This window comes from Trichomycterus rosablanca, chromosome 1, assembly GCF_030014385.1.
Source record: "Trichomycterus rosablanca isolate fTriRos1 chromosome 1, fTriRos1.hap1, whole genome shotgun sequence".
Lineage (NCBI taxonomy): Eukaryota > Metazoa > Chordata > Actinopteri > Siluriformes > Trichomycteridae > Trichomycterus > Trichomycterus rosablanca.
This window is the reverse complement of record NC_085988.1, coordinates 29,684,779-29,707,118: the sequence shown is the minus strand read 5'-3', so window position 1 is coordinate 29,707,118 and position 22,340 is coordinate 29,684,779. Positions and strand designations below refer to the sequence as shown.

General features: G+C 35.7%; 1 protein-coding gene across 1 annotated transcript; it reads left to right on the top strand.

Moving 5' to 3' along the window:
- Positions 1–1,563: 1,563 nt before the first annotated feature.
- On the top strand, positions 1,564–18,859 carry kras (v-Ki-ras2 Kirsten rat sarcoma viral oncogene homolog). Its single transcript, XM_062991109.1, has 5 exons — positions 1,564–1,755; positions 11,332–11,449; positions 12,600–12,778; positions 13,692–13,851; positions 16,645–18,859. The coding sequence occupies exons 2-5, from the start codon at positions 11,339–11,341 to the stop codon at positions 16,759–16,761; spliced, it is 567 nt and encodes a 188-aa protein (XP_062847179.1). The 5' UTR covers positions 1,564–1,755; positions 11,332–11,338; the 3' UTR covers positions 16,762–18,859.
- Positions 18,860–22,340: the final 3,481 nt, after the last annotated feature.

The following is a 22,340-nucleotide window of genomic DNA, read 5'->3' as shown; positions in this document are numbered from 1 at the left end:
ATCTCTTATCCACATTTTCTCAGCAGCTACCATGGCATTTTTGGTCACTAAGGGTTCTTAATTATTATGCTTTGTCACAATATTTGATGATGTATAATTTGTAAGTATTTGTACTGCAGTGTTTCGTTAACTTAATAATTTTAGTTTTATTTGCTACACTTCAGAAGAAAACTCTTTACTTTACAACTTTACACTCATTACTCTAAAATTAGACTGTTTATTATTATTATTGTTGTTGTTGTTAGACAGCTTCTGTTAAGGCACTTCACCAGACAATCAAATTTGGCGTTCAGTTCTGATTATGGTCATAATGTAGACAAATAAATAATCTATTTGATTCCAATTATTGAAAAATTGGAAATTGGATGTGAAGTAAATATTACAAAAAAATTGTATCGATTTTTAGGATCCTTTAAAAAAAGGAATGTATTGTAAATGTTATGGTATTCTGTAGTATTTTATACAGTTGTCCTACATAATTAAAATGTATATAACTTAATTGCAAGTCAATACAACAAATACTACTGCAAACAGTTATTGATTTTTCTATACTACCTAAACAAGAATTTATGAAATATTTTAACATGTAGTATTAATAGAAAAGTAAACATTGTTGTATGAATGACCATTATACCCATTGGTTTTTTCATTTAGCAAATTAGTTGACTGGTTAATGTTGGACATGTCAGGACTTGAACTGAAATTCTACACTGGAGATTAAGACTTATTATGTGTGGTTGAAAAAAAAGTGTGCAAAATCATTTAAAAGAAATATATGTAACACTTTGTCCTTTTGTTACATTACCACATATGTTACAGTCTATATCTTATGTCTATATTTTATTATAATTTTTTTTTATTATGGTTCCTAAAACTTTGGAATCACCTGTGTGTATGATGAAATACTGTACTATCTGTACCAGAGGTATCAAATACCTATGTAGGAATATATTTACTTTTCAGTCTCTTATTTGTTTGATTCCAATTGGTAAAATGATCAGCAAAAGCCCATATAATCTGTCTTGTCTTTGTGACTGAAAGACAACAGTTTCTAACAGAAATCCAAGTAGGACTAAAATCCTCCTTTCCTGTCTCCTTACTGCTCATACAGCATTTACTTACATAATACGGGCAAATAAACATTTTACCATGGAGTATTGCTTGAGCTGTATAGAGAAAATAAGATGTACCATTTTGGTGACGTTTTTTTGTTTTGCTGACATGCACATAGGCTAATTAAGCACAATAATGTGTTGGACGCTTAGACCACATGGAATACCGTGTCTTTGTGTTATGTTTTTATAGTACACTCAAATACGAAAAATGCAATAATATTTAAGGTTTCAACCTAACACACGAGTATTTGTCCTTTTACTTATGTATAACATTTATAGCTAACAAATTTCAGCCTCCCCACTGGTACCCCAAAAGATTGTTTAGGGGCTTATATGTATTCTTTTGGTAATAAGGAGAATCGTGGGATAACTTGAAGGCAGCATTGCTGGCTCACCGTATCCGCCCATATTTATGTGAAAAACTGAAGTGAGGCGAGTGCACCAACAGGCCGAGCAGGAGCGCTGAGAGCTTCTCCCTGCTTCCCAGCTTTCTGTATAACCGTTATTAAATGTTTGAGCAGTTAAAGCAGCGGTGTACGTTTAGAACATGGCAGGAATTTCTCTGAGGACCGGACTATAGGCTGAGCGCAACTTTATTTGGCTATTTCGTGGCTTGGACGCGGAACTTGAAACGCCAAAGGTAACACAAAGGCAGGGTTTACGGAAATGCGGTGCACTGCATAGTCTTGTGCTTTAATGTCGGACACGGCGAAGTTTAAACGTGTTTAAATAGCTGTTTGTTAGTGAAGAGAAATGTAGTATAATCGTGTTAAAGAGTCAGTTTGGCCTGCAGTGTAGTTCTATGTGGTATGGCGGGGGCTCCGTCCATAACTAAACCTCCCATGGTGCTGTGTGTAGCAGGGCTGTGTAGTTCATTTCTACCCGAATGTTTTTCTCTTATATGTGTGAAGCAGTGTATTTAAACACAGTTCGCTTTAAACACATGGCTCATTTGGGGAGTCGGATTGCTTCTGTGTAGTTTTGGTGTAACTACATTATGCTACGCGGGAGTTACTCCTGTGTTTACCATTTGCATAGTAAGCCGTTATATAGATTTGGCGAAAGTTTGGCTTTCTGATGTGAGATTGTGTGCTGAATGTAGTGTTATGAAGTATAACTGCTGTACACGCTTACTATGGACTTTCTGGATGTTGATTTTTGAATGAATGAATGTTATTACACCACTGTGTTCTGGCCTGGGGTTTTTTCTCGCATTAACGCTTTAAAAATCGATTAAAACTCAAATCAAATTCATCACAGTATGTTTTTTTTTATCCAGGCAGTACCACTAATCAATCAGGAAAATGTAAATCCTGCTTGGTCATTAACCAGTGTTGGGATCAATTTAAAACTAAAATTAGAAATAAAGCTGATATAAAATGCATTTCACAATATATACATTGTACTTATTGATTACACTTTACATTTGTATGGTTTAAAAACTGCCTTTCTAAAGAAACTGTTCTTTAAACCTCAGAATCTCCCCTTTTCAACCATATCAGCCTGATTTCCTATTTCAAATACTTTACAAATATTTAACTGTCAAAGTAGTATGATATTTAAAGTGTCACTAATACAAATACTTTTTGAATATTCATATTTCTTTGTACAGTGGTACTTTGAAACTCAACGTCACTTGTTTTTAGGACTGGCGTTGAGTTTAAAAGGTGTTGAGTATCAAGGTATTTTTCCCCAAAAGGATGTATGGGAAACCTGTTAATGCGTTCCATTGTCTCGTGAAACTGCATATATTTTAGGCTTATGTAGTGCTGGACAATAATTCGATAGAAAATGTTTCAATAACAGTGATATGATTTTTAAACAAATTCGATCGCTATGCTTACGTCAGTGCGCTTTGCCCGTGTTACTTTTTTGCGGAAGCATTTCTGCTCGCAGGTGTTCCCATAGGGACGCAATTCAACAGCGCACCTCAAGCGAGTAGTTCTCCATCAAAACAGTGCAGTTACACACTCAACATAAATGTCAACCACCAACACAACTACAGAAGAAGTACTACATGTAGTACTGAGTACTAATACCAGTTATTAATATTACTTCTTATTTAGGCACCAACGGGATATTCGCGTTCCACTGTTGCCAGATTGGGCGGTTTTCCTCCTAATTGGGCGTTTTAAAAAAACAAAAAAAACAATTTAATAGCATTTAAATAACACTTCTATTTAAAAGGAAATATTCAGTTTTAAGAAGCCCCAGCATTGTAGAAGGCTATTAAAAGTAAAGTAAATTTTCAGTGCTGATTTGGCTTAATAGTGTTGGTCAGAATGTATCATATTCTTGAAAGAAAATTAAAATTTGTTTTCCATGCATTCACACTGGCATGTTCTGGGGTTCAAATGAGTCTCATCAGTACACACAAGTTTGCAATCAAATGATCAAGTATTGCAAAGGAATATCTTTGAAATTCTGTTAAGGTTATAAGCTATATTTTAGTTTTTCACAGGGAAAATGAGAAAAAATAAAAAGCTTATTATGCTAGGCTTGATGTAATTCTACATGGCACTCACTGCCTGTATAGGTAAACGAGTGAGTGACCAAAACACTACTAGATCAACAGCTACTAGCCACATACAAAAATAAGGTATCAGACAGTTTCTGTGCCGCCCCTGTGTGAGCAATGGTCTCAGTCTGGCCACCACTATGGAAATTGTCTGGCTCCGCCACTGTCCACAGTTGAAAAAGAAGCAGATGAAATAGCTGATAAGAGAGGAAGGACTGATTCAGTCGTGTATTCAGCTTGTATTTCTTGCCAGAAACCAGAAAAGAGGTTTGCAGGTACAGCCATCCAATTTTGGTGTTTTTGGCAGTTTTTCTGACATTTGTGTTATTCATATCGATATCGGAATTATATCGTATCGACCGAAATTAGGAGTTATATCGTGATATCAATTTTAGCCATATCGTCCAGCCCTAGGCTTATGTAAATAATGGGGTTGTTTTTGACACTTATACACTGAAAATAACACCAATATAATAAAAAAAAAACACTGAAATACAACTGAAAACAGTTAATATTGATAAAAAAATACAATAAAAACTGCACCTTACTTTAACTGTATTGTTTCCTTATGCTTCTTAATCGTGGAGATGCTGGATCTTGGAATACCGTATTCCATTCAGTAAAGGCACATTCACATGAGAAGCGGCACAAAAGCTTGGTGCTGCTGTACCATTATTTTCTATGGAGTGTGGCGGTGCACAAAGCTTAACGTGACTTATTGTACTAAAACAAGATGGGAGGAATTTCATTAGTAGAGAGAAATTATGAGCAGTAATGATTGAGAGGTTTAGTGTTCCTATGTCATTCTTTTTATACATTAAGTCACGCTAAGCATTTTAGACTCTGATTTTCACAATCCTGAGAACCCTGAGTTTTAAACACAAGTTTAAAAGTGAAACAGGAGAAAAATCCAGCTAAACACAGATACATGTGGACGCTTTCAGTGAATTTAACATTTAATCCTCACAAATGCAGATTCGTCTCATATGTGCACTTTGAAGACGTCTTACTGCACCGCTCAAGACAAGCGCTGAACAAACCAGCTGTTTATTGTTAATTTGAAATTAAATAAATACATAAAAAAAATGCACATGTTGAGTTTAAGGGTACAAATTTCTCGATGAAGGGTGTTACGTTTTAAAAATTTTGAGTTCAGGGGACGTTGAGTTTCAAGGTACCACTGTATTTTTATTGCAGTTTCCCCCAATTTTTCCTCTCAACCTAGTCGTATTCAATTACCTGATCGTATTTTGCCTTCTCTGCTGACCCCTCTTACAGACATGCAGCCAGTCATGTCTTGTGTAGGTGCCTGGAAGGCTGATAGCAGAGATGATATTCAAAGTCAAGAGCTTGAGGTCTTGGCACTAGTGGGATAGCATATTTTACTGCTGTGCCACCCAAGAGTGAACGCTCATATTTTCAATTTAAGCAATATGTTTACTGTGGAGGCAAATTGACTCACTTTTAGGATTAGGAATATGCAAATTATTTAAATCTTTAATTATAAACAGTGTGCATTTGGAACTTTGCCCAAAAAGAATTTGAGATTCATATGAGATATTCAGACATGCAGTAGAGTATGTTTTTATACAGCAGAGGTTGTTTCTATTTAAACCCACCACTGTCAAATTTGTTTTTCAGTTCATTCTCAATTAAAATGTTCTCTTATAAAATGTTGACCAAAGGTCAATCAATATTAGACATGGTGAATTGCAGCAGATTTTTTGTTGGAACCCAAATACAAATTCTGTGTTTTTATTGACAATCTTAATTGCATTAAAAAAAATAGCAAATGTGCAAAACTCTTGAACAAGTTGGGACTGAGGCAAAATAAGACTAAGGTTATACAAGTTACACTGTTCTGGAAGGTTTCGCAATTAGCAGTTGAACTGGTTTCAGATGAGGTCATCAATATTGAGTATATCCACAAATCCACAAAAGACTCAGTCTTTGCATGCATTTATGGATTGTTGTTCGCCATTTTGTGTCAAACTTTGTGAGAGAATTGTCAGTCAGTTCAAAGACAATATTTCTCAGCCCAGGGTTGCAAAAAATAGGTCTTTTCCCATCTACAGTTCATACTATCATGAAAAGATTCAGGGAGAGGAACTTTCTGTAAGCAAAGGCCAAGGGTAGAACCCCCTGCTAAATATGTGTGATTATCGAGTCTTCAGGCGGTATTGTTTGAGAAACTGTCATGTTATCGTGATGGACAAAGCCACATGGGCATGGGAGTACTTTGAAACATTGTCACTCAACACAGTCTGCTGCTACATCAAAAAAATGCAACTTGAAACTGTATTAGGCAAAGAGGAAGCCATATATTAATTTTGCACAGAAATGCTGGCAGAATCTCTGGGCCCAAAGTCATTTGAGATGGACCGAAAGACAGTGAAAACGTGTTTTGGGGTTGGACTAGTCTTTATTTCAGCTTGTTTTGGGTGGCAGGGTGGACTGTTACCAACAAAGTGCAAAAACCAGCATCTGTGATGGTATTGGAGTGCACCAGTGCCCAAGGCATGGGTGATCTGCAAGGTACCAATAACGCATAGGCTTATGTTGGTATTTTGGAGAGACATACGCTGCCATTGAAACAATGTCTCTTCCCAGGAACTCCATGTCTATTTCAGCAGGACAGTGTCAGGCCTCATTCTGCAAGAGTTACAACAGTGTGGCTTCATAGACATAGCGTATTTGTGCTTGAATGCCTGCAGTCCTGATCTGTCTTCTATTGAAAATGAATGGTGCATCACAAAGAAGAGAACCAGACAACTGCACCACAGACTGTTGAGCAGTGTTAATTTTGACAGCAAATTTTGATTTAGTTTTAGTCATAGTCTTTTGACTAAAATGTCATTTAGTTTTAGTCGTAATTTAGTCATCTGAATTGTTTTAGTTTTAGTCGACTAATTATCATAAGACTTTAGTCGACTAAATCTACAGTCGATTCAGTCGACTAAAATACATGTTTGTTTGTTTATTAGGATTTTAACGTCATGGTTTTACACATTGGTTACATTCATGACAGGAACGGTAATTACTCATTACACAAGTTTATATCGAACACAGTCATGGACAAATTTAGTGTCTTCAATTCACCTCACTTGCACGTCTTTGGACTGTGGGAGGAAACCGAAGCACCCGGAGGAAACTCACGCAGACACGAGAAGAACATGCAAACTCCACACAGAAAGTACCCAGACCGCCCCACCTGGGGTTCGAACCCAGGGCCTTCTTGCTGTGAGGCGACAGTGTTACCCACTTAGCCACCGTGCCGCCCTAAAATAAATATAAAGGGTGTAAAATGTAAATGCTTTTTTATCACTTCCCTTAAATTATTTAAGTCATTATATACACTTACACAAAATTAAACATTTTTAACCAGTTATGGAATATTATTAATGTTTGAATGTGCAATACACACAAAACCAGATTTAACTTATTTCAAACATCTTTATTTACCTGACCTTGCTTATTGAGCATAACGATAACAAAATATTAATGACCAGTAGACCTGCTCTGCCTGAAAAGTATATGCATTGTTTATAACAAATTGCATATTACATTCTTTATAAAACTGGGTACTGTAAAAGCAGCAGTGCCTCACATGGTTTACACATCGTCTTGTTTTTCACGACGTCAAATGAGAAATGTGTCCATATGTCGACTCTCCTCTTTCTCCCTGTTGACATTGTGGAGTTAATCTAGTTCCATGAGTAAAGAAAGTTCACAGGCTAGTCTGCTCAAATATTATCAAATATGTGCGAGTGTGGTCTTACCGCGGTACTGCAAAAGATTAGTACTGATTGGATGGCTAATCGGCTTGTCCCGCCTCTCCTCATACGCTAAAGTAGTTCTGATTGGATCTCTTCCTTACTTGTCCCTACCTTCCACAAAACTAAATCAGTTCTGATTGGATGTCGTCCCTGCCAAACATTTTCGTCTCGTTTTTATTCGTTGACGAAAGTGTCGATTCATTTCGTCATAGTTTTTATCTTTTTATGTAGTTTTTGTCTCGTTTTCGTCATGAAAAAAAGGTTCGTTGACGAAAACTATGACGAAAATCATTCGTCAACGAAATTAACACTGACTTGAGCATCTCAAGTCTTGTATACCTGCAGAACTGCAACAGTTAGTGCTATGATCCAGTGGTAAACATGCATCTGTCCTAGCTTTTTTAAAGTGTGTTGCAGGCATCAATTTGTTTGAAAATACAAATTATAGCCCAGTTGGCACAACGGTATATTCCGCTGGTACATCAACACAGAGATTCTGAACTCCTCGGTTCGAAACTCTGCGTTGCCTCCGGTCGGCTGGGTGCCATCTAGCGGACATAATTGGCAGTGCCTGCAGCAGATACTAATTGGCCACGCTGTGTAAGGACCCTGATTGGCAGAAGAGAGGCCTGTGCTGAATGCATGGGCGAGAAGAGGAGGGCTATACACGTGTCGGAAGAGGCATGTGCAGTGACATGCTCTCCTCAGATGCAATCTGGTATCTCTCAGCAGCGGAAGACAAATTGAGTGCGCTAAATCGGGAGAAAAATGTGCATTTAAAAAAAAAAAAAAGGTTCTTTGTTCTTTTATCTCTCTTAAATATAGGTTTAAGTGTATTAACAATTTACAGATTTCAGTTTTTATTGCATTTTCAGAAAGTGCCCCAACTTTTCTGGAACTGGGGTTTGTAAATGATAAAGTAAGGGCATATTACTTTGGTCAATTAAGTCTTTCCATTAGTCAATAAAATTCCTTGTTTTATGGATGAACTGTAAATAAATAAGTTTCTCTGGCAGTTAGGTGTGCTCAGTTAAAGGAACATGTTTACTCAACTGTGATGTTCTCATGTAGAATAAACCAATTTTTATACAGCACTGTCACCTCATTGCAAAAGGGTCTTGGGTTTGTTTCCCAGGCGGAGTGGTCCTTGTTCTTTCTCTGTGGAGTTTGCATGTTCTCCCCATGTCTGCATGGGTTTCCTACAGGAGCTCTGCTTTCCTCCCACAGTCCAAACATTATTGAACCATAATGAAACATTATTTTGCCTTTGTACTGTTTTCATGCCTTGTCTCACAGTTTAGTCATTTCCAGTTCCACATTGTACTGCTGAGTGCTCAGGTCTCTGTGATACTTTGATTCTAATTATATTTAGTTGGTTATTTAAATGGAAATATAAGAATTAAATAGAAGAAATGTATGACTTTTTAAGACTTTTTTTATTTGGATGAATAGTGATTTATGTTTAAGTGTAATGCTTTTATTCTTCGTACTTTTAACAAACAGAAAGGGAAACTTAAACCTGAAATTCTTTGTTTGCCATTAAAGTGAAATGAAATGAAAAGTAAAATGAAATTGCATTGCACAGTAATATTCCAGTAATGATTTGTATGCCGTATGTCATTACAGCAGTGGCAGGTTCAGTTACAATCAGAAATATTTAAACCCACAAAGAAAAGTATTTCTAACAATGAACTTTTCTGCAGAGCTAGATTTTGCTTTAAGTTTAATGATACAGCAGATGAATGATGTATTTTAGAGTAGCAGAATATTTTGTTAATGCCCCCATGTCACAATTATTGAACCCCCCACATCATTTTGCTGATCTTAAAACCTACATTGTAGGTTTTTTTTTAGAGAGGCCTTAGCAGTTCCATTATGACAATGAAGAAAAAACACTGTGTTACTGCAAAAGACTTACAGGTTGACCTGATGAAGGCTGGGACAAATTTGTCATGGGCAACTATAAGGAGATCACTTGCCAACCAAGGACTTTATGGCTGGTCTCCACAATGCACAGCACTCTTGACCAAGAAGCACATGAAGGATTGATCTGGAATATGGGTACAGAGTTGTATGGAGTGAATCAAATCTGGAACTGTTTGGTCATATGTATCCACGGTTTGTCTGGTGCAAGAAGGGCGAGGCTGATGACCAGAATCTGGTATTATGTATTCACAGAAGCTTGTTAGCACTTAGTGATATCACTCATTAGAGGTTATCAAGGCAAAAGGATTTTCCACCAAGTACTGAGACTGGGGGTTCAATAATGGTGCACATGGACATTTTTCAAGAGAACTAGATAGTTTTCATTTTGGCTCAAAAAAAAGTTGACTTATTTAATCAGAATTGCTTTTATATATCAATAATTTCTGTTTACTGAGACTTGTTGCATATTTTCAATCAAGTGTATACACATCACCATAATACCGTTTAGGGTGAGGGTGTTGGATATTTACATTAACGGCGTGAAATCAGTTGAGGGTAGAGTTGGGCTTGATTTGGCAACCTTTTGATTACTAGTCATTGAATATTCCTACTCCGTCTATGCAAGTGTGCTTATATTGTAAGCATGTTTGTTTTGTTTCCCCTTGAAGCTACACCCTCTGTTTATGTTACAGGGCTACCTGTAAAAATCACCACAAGATTGTTGTCAAGACACTAATTTTTGCTTTTGATGTATTGCAATATGATTATCACTATCACTTATGTTTTATAAACCAATAAAAAAATAAAACATTTTAAATGTTAAACTTAACATAACACGGTGACACTTCCATTTCAGTCTACCTGTCTTCAGCTTTTGGTTATAGCTAATAAGTTATGTACATTCTATGCATCGAATGATCAGAGTATTTCTTAAATGTCAGCTATTCAGCTTTATTGTATTATTGACCTTTAAATAATATTTTCTCCCTTTTTTGAGGAACTGAAATAATGACACAGCCTGAAGTGGTATTTCTTTATTTTAATAACTTGTATCATACAAAACTCAACTTCAGTTGTACAGAATAGTTATTTACACAAAACATAGGCTTGCATTAGCTAAAACGCTTATTTGTGTAAAGTGTGCAGTGCATTTAGGAAGACACTAGCACTGCACAGAGGCACTGATGCTTATTTCAGAATCGGTCACTGAAAAGCTGCAGTTGTAGTTCTACTTATGCAGAGAAACTCCAACAAACTCTGATGAAGTATTAAATTTTTCATCTATGTAAAGCTAATGAAGTTGAGATAAAAAAATGTATTAGTTAAATTGTCAGCCAAACATGTTGTGTCAGGTTTGTCAAGACATAACATGCTGTTTCACATAGCACTCAGAGCTCACCAAAAAAAGCTCTTTGTTGAACATTATTTCTTTGTGTAGTGCAGTAGGATAAAGGGTTTATGCATTTAAAACAGTGACATGGCTATTAGAGGTTTAAATCCTGATCCGTCTTGGAATCCCAGTATTATTTTTTTCATCAGCTACTGTCAAAATTCAGAACCTATCAATTGGGGTTGGGGGCTTGGGTGAGATACCCAAAGTGCAGTGCTGCAAAGTAGTTAACACTTAACTGGACATTTCCACTTAGTCAGGATCTTCTCAACCCCAAGTTATGCACATCAGTTGATATCATGGCTTTTAACACCGTCGACAACAATATAGTAATCTACTGTTGAATGTGCTTATTGTAACATTTAGTTCAGTTCAAATTAAGTCATGACCTATGACTTGTGGATACCTTAAAATTGTAACACTGTTATAAGTAATATCTTACATCTAGGGTTAAAGAACTCCCATTAGAGTGGCTGGACTGGTTTCATTTTAGCTATGAAAAAAATTTATGTTGACTGCAATGTTAGTGGACAGGACTTATTTTGAAATATTGAACAAATCATAATTAATTAAATGTTAATTAATTTTTTTAATGTGGTTTTCCAGGTGAACAATGACCGAATATAAGCTGGTGGTGGTGGGAGCTGGTGGCGTTGGCAAGAGCGCTCTCACCATCCAACTCATCCAGAACCACTTTGTGGACGAATATGATCCAACTATAGAGGTAAAGTGGTCTCTAAATAAAAAGATGTAAAACTTTACATTTCATTTTGAAAATTAGTTTGCACAGTGAAACAATACAAGTTTTTTTCTGGATTCTCGCACTAGATGGTAATTTCCTGGTGCGGGGCTTGTATTGCTTTACAGTATGGATGTGTGTCGGGGCTTAATTAACGTTCAGTAACAATATGTCAGTTTGCTGTTTTTTTAACTGATTAAACTACTTGGGGGCAGTCTGTAAAGCCTTAAACTGTAGGGCTCCGTCTGTAAGGTTCAGTGATGTTTTTTGGTTGCTTTGCTCCATCAGATACCTGGTGAGTTAAACCTTTGCAGGGCACAATGAAGTCAGGAGACTATCAAGGCATTTTGAAGCAGAATGTACAGTACAGTGTCAGAAAGCTGCTCCACTGTTACCAGACATGGGACTTCCAGTAGCACAAGGTGTATAAGGCATCAGGAAATGCCCAAAAAATGGATGGGATGTAAACAGCAGACTATTCTTAAGCAGCTGCTATGAGTCCTGTTCTAAATTCTATTGAACATTTGTGGAAGAAGCTGAAACCTCAGTTGTAAAATAGAGCCGAGAGAGCTGAAACAGTAGGCTAATGAAGATTGAAAATGCTTGATTGCAGTCATTAACACAAAAATTTTACCCCCTGAGGTACCAGATCTTTAAGTATCAGTCGTTATACTCTTGTTAACTCTTGTGTCAAGAACTTGTTCTTGATGAATCCACTCTTTCTAACCATAACTAAAAACATCCAACACACAGTTAATGTTAAAGGATTAAACATTATTTGATTTACATAACCATAACCATTAGGAATTGTTGGTTATATGCAGAGTTCTCAGTCAGAGATGTTAGTTTCTCTGTGCATTTAAATCTAATGTTGGGTACAGAAGTTATGTAAAGAACCAGCATAATCATTTACAAAGCACTCTGTTCATTCACTTAATTTACCTCGCCCCAACTTTTTGAGGATTTGCAGACATTGAATTTAAAATATGTTTGTATTTTTCTTTCTACTTTTGTCTGTTAAATACAGTGTCAAGTGATTAAAATTTTGTCCATCTTTGTGAAAGCTTAAATACTAGTTTAGTTAATGCTCCGATTAAATAACCCCTGGTTGATTTGCATTATTTGGTATGTGTAGGACTCATACCGGAAACAGGTGGTGATTGATGGAGAGACGTGCCTACTGGACATCCTGGACACAGCAGGTCAGGAGGAGTACAGCGCCATGAGGGACCAGTACATGAGGACAGGGGAGGGTTTCCTCTGTGTCTTTGCCATTAATAACACCAAATCCTTTGAGGACATTCACCACTACAGGTGAGGGCAGTTAACAGCAATAAAGCGTACTTCACTGGATGGCGAAATGGAAAGGTGCAATTAATAAACTCACTTTTAATTATTAAAATTCGTTTTATCACTTAGATGAAACTTAGGTATTCTGAAACTGTAGAGCTACATTTTTATTGTAGTGTGGTGTCAGAAAAATTATTGCAGTTGTAGCCCTTGTTGTTAACTTGATTAAAACCAAGACATTCATAGAGACAGCATAAAAAACCATGTCGAATCAGAATCCTGCAACTTAAGGTAAAGAAAATTATGAAAATAGTGGAGTTTTATCAAACCAGAGCAATAAAAAGGTTTTATCTTTAAGGATAATTGTTGCTTAATTTAAAATATATAAAATGAAAAATGTGTGTAACATGATCTTAATCTTTGTAATGTTTTACTATTTGTGGAACTAATAAGAAATACAAATGTTATCAAGGTATGATCAGCATAAGTGTTTTTATCCTTGAAGAAATAATTTATACATTCACTATATGAACAAAAGTATTGGGACCCCTACACATTATGCCTACATGAGCTTTTAGGACATCCTATTTTAAATCCTTAGGCATCCCTTCCCCCTTTGCAGTTATTGAGTCAGCAGAGCATTAGTGACTTTCATGCACTATGCACCTAAGCACTTGGCAAACCTGCTCTGTAACCTTACATGGTCTGCCACTTTGTGGCCAAGTTGCTGTGGTTTCTAAATGCTTTTATTTTCAATAATTCCACTCAGTTAATCGTGGACTATCTAAGAGGGAAGATATTTTTACAAACTGACTTGATGCATCGTTGGCATCCTATTACAGTCTCACACTCTAATTCAGTGAGATCTTTAGCATGACCCATTCTCTCACCAATTTGTGTTTATTTCATTATAGTATGTTTATGTGTGGTTTTGCAGAGAGCAGATTAAAAGAGTGAAAGACTCCGAGGATGTTCCCATGGTGCTGGTGGGAAATAAGTGTGACCTGCCATCTCGCACAGTGGATACCAAGCAAGCTCAGGATTTAGCACGTAGCTATGGAATTCCTTTCATAGAGACCTCAGCAAAAACGAGACAGGTATGCACCCACGATCTATGTACAACACGTATGAAATAAGTTTGTTTTTTTACTGCATGACAGCTGGCTTAGAATGCATTTGGGTTTATCTTGACAGGTAAAAATCTATTTATTTATTTATTTATTTGATTAAAATTAAATTGAGACATCTTATGTTAAAGCTGCACACAGCTAAAAATAGTCAAAAAATACCCTATTTACAGAAAAGCTTTAGACATTTTGCAGATTGCAATAAAATGTTGAACAGAGGCATGTTTACCATTGTTACATCAGCTTTCCTATTAATTACTAATAATTTTGATTGTTTGGGAACTAAGAGTATTAATAGTTGCAGTTTTGCTAGTGGAATTTTAGCCCATTCTTGCCTGATAAAAGATTCCAGCTGCTAAACAGTCTGTGATTACCATTGTATGATTCTCTTCTTCATTATGCACCAGACATTTTTAGTAGGAGACAGGTCTGCACTTCAGACAGGCCTGTCAAGCACATGCACTTTGTGTTTATGAAGCCATACTGTAGTAGTTTGTGGAGAATCAGATCTGGCATTGTCTTAATGAAATAACCATGGATTTCTCAAGAACAGATGCACGAGTGGTATGTCTCAAATCCCAATGTACACTTTTACTGATTAAAGTCTGGATGGTTCTTTTTAGCATTGTGAACTCCATGTCCATCAGACATCAGCTTGGGCTCACAGAACTTGGTGGTGTTTCTGCATAGAATTGATGTATGATATTCCCTTTGCGTAAAAGAGTTTGAAGTTGCATTTCTTAAAGCAGCAACAGGCGGTATGTGTGACAACTGGCTATATGTATTAAAGCAGTCTGACTGTTTATCATGCTGTTTTCATGCTGTTCTGTTGTGCCATCTTTAAACAATTAGATCCCTTTGAAATTTTGTAAGATCTTTGTGAACCATGGCTTTTGCTGTAGGATGCAACTAAGTCAATGTCAAGAAATCCTGCTAGAGGAGCTGAACTTTATATTGAGTCAATCAGTCACTTTAATTGATGGCTACTATCTAACATGAGTCTGAAAGTGATTGGTTCTTTCTGAACACAACCACATTACCCAATTGTAAGAGCATATGCACACTTATGCAACCACATTATTTTCACATTAGTTTTTTAATTTCCCCTTTAAATGATTTCAGTAGGTTTTTCAATTGAATTTCACAGATTATAGGTCACATTAAAGGTGGAAAAAGTTCTAAAACAATCTTGGTTAGATTTTTGTACATCACAAAAACCTGGTATTTTAACAGACATTTTATAACAACTGTAGCCCATAAGAAATAATTAACATATTTCCATCTCTCTCTTTTAAGAAAAAAAGAAACACACCTGCGATTCATATTTTATTTAGATGCCTAAAGTACCTCTATTAGATTGTGATAAAACTGTCCATTTCTTTTAACTGATAACTGATCATTATTACGACCATAGGCTTGTTTAATAAAACAGTGTTGTGTTAAAAAGGTGTCACTAATGTAGAACAAGATAAACATAAATACAGTGAGCAGAACCAGTTTAGCATTTAAAATGAGGAGTTGGAAGTGATCAGTTCATTTCTAGGGCTAACTATAAACATACTAATCAAGAATAATAGAGATGCAGGCAGTTTTAGTTCCATATATAGTTCTTCAATTTTGCAGGGTACAAGATATTCACACCCCCTTCATTAAAAAAACAAAATACCGATCCACATGTAGTTCCACAAGTTCAACACTCCATACTGACACTACCTTGCATTTTTGATTATAATGTGGTGGTGTTCCATTGTTTGATTTATTAATAATATACATTTTCAAAAGTAGTTTTTTTTGTGAGAACGCTTTTTTAAAACAAGTTTGTGCATAGCTGACGCATGCACACTGAGGGTTGGTGCTCTCATTTCAACCATCAGCTGGTGGAAACAGCAATAATCGAACATTTACCTATTGTTCACACTTTAGCACGTTTTTCCACTGCATATAAAAAACCAAAAACAGACTCAAAATGGGCTGAAAGGTTCTAGTGAAGTTTTTGACTTGCGTTGAACAATAGAAAAGTTCTTGAATTAACAATGTACTTGTGTGATCTGCAATTTGGTTAACCGATTTATCAGCTAAACACTCATTTACAAACGTCTTTTAAATTTTGTCATTGATATTCAAAGCGATTTTTAAATAATTCACCAATTGTTAAATATGATAAAGTTGATTACAACTAGTTTTGCTGTTTTAACAGTTTTTGCTATTTAAATATTCACATTATTAAAAATACCTTTGAATACTTAAGCCTAAACATTCTTCATTTATTAATCAAATAATTATCAGATACATGGTCAGTTTGGTAGCCATGTGTGTGTGTAGCCATTGCAGACAGAGAGCATAAATCTTTTGCACCCAATAAAACAATTTTCATTTGGATTATAAATTACCACAGGTGCTTATCATTATGCAGTGTTTACTCTTTACATTTACCAGTTTTGAATATTGTACTTGAATGCCAATTAGCTTTGCATACCATGCTGTAAACAGTACTGCTAGCCCGGTATGGTTGAGGCCTTTTGCATAATGACATTGCTGCTGAACTGGTGGAAAAAGCACAGATGTTAGCAAGATATTTTATACTTTGTGCAGCGGATAAAGTGGATATTTTGCCTTTAGGTCAAAATGAGAGGTTCTCAATTTTTGCCACAATGTCTACAAGGCATTTTCTATCTTTTTTTTTTAGTTACTTAGTGTTGATACAAGAGCACTCTTAATGTTTCTTCTATAGATGCTTATATGTTTTTTTCTCCTTTTTTAAAGGGGGTTGATGATGCCTTTTATACTTTAGTACGGGAAATCCGAAAGCACAAGGAGAAGATGAGCAAGGAGGGCAAGAAGAAGAAAAAGAAGTCCAAGACAAAGTGTATACTAATGTGAATAATACCTGGATTTCAGTATCAACTCCAAACAGAAAATTTAAATGACATTTTGTACATTACACTAAATTATTAGCCTCTTCGAAGTGCATAATGGACCCCATTCATCCTTTTAAAAACAAATGTTTCTTGTTTAGTGCCAGGTGCCCCAGAGTATTGGTCCTGAATTGCTTTGGACTTTTAATTTACGGTCACCGTCAAAAGTTTGTTTCACCATAAGATTTATTTTTCTGTGTAGCATTTATGAACTTGAGGATTTTATAATTTTCAAAAAGATTTCTGTATTACCAGGTTTTATAGAGAATTGAAAAAAAATCATGGGCACATACTGTGCTTCATAATCATATTAATACATCTTTGTCACCCAAAACATCTTTTAAAGACAATATTATTTGTCCTGTATTGAATAATAGATAGATAGATGGGGCAAATAGGGAATGCAGCATGTCTATTAAAGTCAGCTTAAGCATTTACATTTCCAGTTCCTTGTCCTCTAAATAATACCAAAATCATGGGCAGTTATGCAGTTATGTAATGTTATGCAGTCATATCTTTCTGTCATGTTTAGGACTTTAAGATTTTGCAGTGAGATGTCTTTATTACTGTTTGGTAAAAAAAAAATTACTGCAGTGATTTTTGTTTTTGTTTGTTTTGTTCAATGTTCTTACATTCTTTGCCCCAAATTGTGTTGAATTAAATGCTAGGATTAAAAGAAACTTGCAGGATTTAGAACATGCTGTGCAAAATTGCAGCTTGCCATACATCGTAGTAAATGTTATTGAGAATATATTCAGTATAATCTATCATCTCGACATCATTTAGAGCCAACTCTGTATAAGGTAATATTTTAATATTCCACCACTGTGTAACAAAAGATCTACTTGTTTGGTATTTCACTGATTTATATTAACCTGCATGTGAACGTTGTCCATTGTAGTCCTTTTGTAAGCTATAGGAAGTGGGATGTGGGTAGTTATCATTTAACCCCAAGCCTCTGTTTTCATTTGCATGCTGTTCTTTTGTTCTAATTACTTGGGAAAGACAGTGAGGTGGTAAAGTATTTAAAACAGTCCATGTTGTCAGAGTAAGAAATTTTAAACTAGTATGTATTTTTAAAGAGACAAATTCTCCCAGTATTGAGGTTGATTTAATGATGGTGATCTAGGTTTTGTATTATGATGTCTTTAATAGCTGAAATTATAAAAAACACAATGTTACAGTAGAATAAAAGCTTACAATTTAGGGTTCCTCTCATGAACATATGTGCTTATTAAATTGTAAAGAATAAGAATCATATTGCTATACGTCCAGCCAAATGCATTGTTATGGATTTACCCTCGTAAGGTAGGAAATGTGCCCAGCCACATAGTAATAAATCTACCTGGTTTGTCTACCACTTCTCAAAGACATTATAAACGCAAAACAAAAATGATTAACTAAATGAACTATCGTTGCTGCCATAAAGACATTGCACCACTTAATGTGTTGCTTGCCTGTTGCATCTGCTGCTTGCCTATTAAATGAACGTTTCCAGATACATGCACAACTGTCTTTCCTTGTTTGAAATAAAAATGCTGATGTAAAAGTTGAGGGCAAACACTACCATAAAGGCTTTCCAAAGCATATGTCAAAAAGCATAGTTGCCTTTTTATGTGTTTTTTTTTTTTTTTTTTTTTTTTTTTTTAATCATGGATTAAATGAGTAAAATGGTGCTTTTTGTATATCCACCCTTTATATTACATGAGTACAATAGTTTGATTTGTTGCTAATGCTGCATAACAAAAAAAATCTGGATAGCCTGTGATATGCAATGCAATTTTGCAATTTTTTTTTTTTTTTTTGCCTCTCTCCCTTTTAAACTAAAGTGACAATACATTTAAAAGAAATTATCAGTAGAGATTCAGTTTTGTGTGCGAGATGTTGTATTCCTCAACCTCTTACTCCTGGTGTTGGTGTGCCAATAAAATAATTCTTAATATTCATGTATACCTGGAGTGTATTTTGACAACCTTTGTACAGTTCTTATACAAAAAGATGCATATTTTGTAAATTGTGCTTTAGTTTCTTTTGTTTGTTAAAATAAATGTCACTTTAATAGAGTCAGAACTTTCCTGTGTATGTGAGTGTGGTGCATTGCTGGGTGAAAGGGGTGTAGCCAAAACATACGTTTTAGTGTCAGAATTGTCATGTTTCATGCTGGACTTTACTTCTGCCATGTTACTAAATCTAGGACATTCAAAATTCTTGACTATTTGGGTCAGTTTTTTTAATCAATATTAGAGCCATATACACTGATCAGCCATAACATTAAAATCCCCTCCTTGTTTCTACACTCACTGTCCATTTTATCAGCTCCAGTTACCATATAGAAGAACTTTGTAGTTCTACAATTACTGAATGTAGTCCATCTGTTTCTCTACATACTTTTTTTTAACCTGCTTTCACCCTGTTCTTCAATGGTCAGGACCACCACAGAGCAGGTATTATTTAGGTGGTGGATGATTCTCAGCACTGCAGTGACACTGACATGGTGGTGGTGTGTTAGTGTGTGTTGTGCTGGTATGAGTGGATCAGAAGTTTTTAAATACTGTGTCCACTCACTGTCCACTCTATTAGACACTCCTACCTAGTTGGTCCACCTTGTAGATGTAAAGTCAGAGACGATTGCTTATCTATTGCTGCTGTTTGAGTTGGTCATCTTCTAGACCTTCATCAGTGGTCATGGGGTGCTGTTGGCTGGCTATATTTGGTTGGTGGACTATTCTCAGTCCAGCAGTGATAGTGAGGTGTTTAAAAACTCCATCAGTGCTGCTGTGATCCACTCATACCAGCACAACACACACATATGTCAGTGTCACTGCAGTGCTGAGAATGATCCACCACCTAAATAATATCTGCTCTGTAGTGGTCCTGGGAGAGTCCTGACCATTGAAGAACAGGGTGAAAGGGGGCTAACAAAGCATGCAGAGAAACAGATGAACTACAGTCAGTAATTGTAGAACTACAAAGTGCTTCTATATGGTAAGTGGAGCTGATAAAATGGACAGTGAGTGTAGAAACAAGGAGGTGGTTTTAATGTTATGGCTAATCAGTGTATGTTATAAGACCTTTTTATTACCCCCTTCCCCCATCCCTTTCAAACTCAGAAAAGATGCATCATATCAGATATTTCTTTCCATGCAGATTCAGTGTTCATAGAATTGGTCAAAAAGAGCAAGAAATGTGTTCAAAGTAAAGTTGGTGACATTAAATTCAGCCCATTCAATTCAAAAGCACTGTATGCAAAGCAAAGTTCCAAAGTTGTTCCAATTTGAGATGGTATGTAAAAAGGCAATGGAAACAGAAAGCATTCTAATACTCTTAGACCTGTATTAAGCTGAAAACATTTCAAGAAACCTATTTGACATTTTACCAAAAAGCATTGTTTACTGGTTAACAATTAGGCATTTAATGCTTGCAACACCTTCCAAAATATTTTCAAAACCTGGGGCAACAGAATTTTACGGTTACACTATTTTGTAACAACAGGATGTATTTGTTTTGGCACTGAACATCCCAATTGATTGTTTAAAAAAAACTGTATTTCTTTGTCATACAACTCTTCATATGTGCCATTTATTGATGTATTTTTCTTTAAAATGTGTAAAAGAAACTGCTAAAAACTGTAGAGCAGGCAACAAAGTCTAGCACATGCACACTCTTAAACTCTCAAATATTTTATTATGGAGGCTGTATCCACCCTTACTCATAAGCAGGGGAGTAACTACTGGGGGTGCAGAGGGGGCAGGTGCACTGGGGCCCATGGTGTGGGGGGGCCCTCCACGACATGAACTCACCCCCCACCGCACTCATTGGCTGCACTCGGCAGGTCGTTATTATTATATTACAATATTGTAGCGGTCTTATGTGAGTGACATTCAGCTCAGCCAATCAGAATGCAGCACCCGGTTTATCCATGTGCATTCGGACGTTCTGTAGTTAGTTTTGTATGGGTGAAAGACGAAAAGGGTGTTCCAAGTACCAAAAAAATAAAATGGTTAAATTGTATAATTTTTTCATTTAATATTGTGCACAAATGTGTCACCTATGTAAATATGTATTTTTTTTCTCAGTATTTTGCTTATTTGATCATTTTAGTGTTGTTGACTAATTTATGAAAAAATACACACACAAGGAACAATCTTAGCCATTTCAAATTTATAAGTTTAGTATATCTCTTACAAAACATTTAAAACCTCAGAAGAAACTGTACTTACTCTGTTTTAAATTTTCTGTGCATTGTTTGTACTCTAATGCATCTTGGGATTTTGTTTATTTGTATACAAGACGTTTTTGCTACACATTCTATTCTACGTATTTAAAACCCAATCAAACTCTGTTTTCTATGAAGCAGGCCTGGATTCTCTTGCATTCACATGAAAAAAATATATATAATAATGACTTATTACAGTTATTTTAAGCAAATGTTTTTGTTGCACTGTATGATGATTTTATGCTGCACTGAATGACATACTCCAAATTATCCTGTTACATCAGAATATTCATGACTTCATTTGTTTTTAAGTTCTTTATTGATTAAAGTAGCAGTAGTAGAATGAAAATATGCCACACCAGTGGCAAGTATGTGTAATAATATTACTACATCATGAGTTTGCATGTTCTCCCCGTGTCTGCGTGGGTTTACTCCGGGAGCTCCGGTTTCCTCCCACAGTCCAAAAACATGCCAGTGAGGTGAATTGGAGACACTAAATTGTCCATGACTGTGTTTGATCAAGCTAAAGAACCTTGTGTGAAGATAAAGTACCGTTTCCTGTCATGAATGTAACCGAAAGTGTAAAACATGACGTTAAAATTCTAATAAACAAACAAACATCATGAAAAAAGTAAGGCAATCAAAAACTTAAACTTTATTCTGAAATAAAACAAGAAACTTGCATAAAAGTGATGTAACATAAGATCATTTGAAGTCCTGTCATAGCATGAAAAAATGGTTGCTGTTAAAGCATTTCAATATATTCATAAAGCATTTTAATATTAAAACGTAGCTAATGAAGCCATCATAACAACTTGTAAGGCACCAGAACAGTGTGGAAGTGTGGAATTTGTGTCATAACACATGAAAAAGTTGCTGCAGTAAATCTAAATTCATTCAGCCGTGAAAACCATTTGAAGTCGCATTTTATTTCATGAACTGAACAAATGTTTTCCAGTCTTTTGTTGTTAACCTTGAGGTTCTTGCTGTACATGGCTTTAGTTCTGCGATTATGATTTTGACATCAGACTTAAGGTAGTAAATTTCATCAGGTGGATTTGGCCACACAAAGGAATTTCTGTTTCAATTTTGCTTTAAAAATAATTTTAAAACATTAAAAAGTCAGTATAACAATGTCATTGTCAATTTAGTGCAACAGCGAAATTCTGTTGCGCTGAATGACTGTTGTACTGAATGACAGAAATTTTACTTTAGCACATTTTACAGTTATCCCAGTGGTTAGCCAAAGCTAACATTGACCTTAACTCAAAGACATTTCTACACATATTCACATTTAAATGTTAATAACCTTGTTTGTTTACAAGATT

Excerpts from the sequence above, each read along its gene's own strand:
- kras (XM_062991109.1), top strand. The coding sequence starts at position 11,339 with ATGACCGAATATAAGCTGGTGGTGGTGGGAGCTGGTGGCGTTGGCAAG. Across the intron at positions 11,450-12,599 it reads AATATGATCCAACTATAGAG|GACTCATACCGGAAACAGGT; the intron begins GTAAAGTGGTCT and ends TGGTATGTGTAG. Across the intron at positions 12,779-13,691 it reads GAGGACATTCACCACTACAG|AGAGCAGATTAAAAGAGTGA; the intron begins GTGAGGGCAGTT and ends GTGGTTTTGCAG.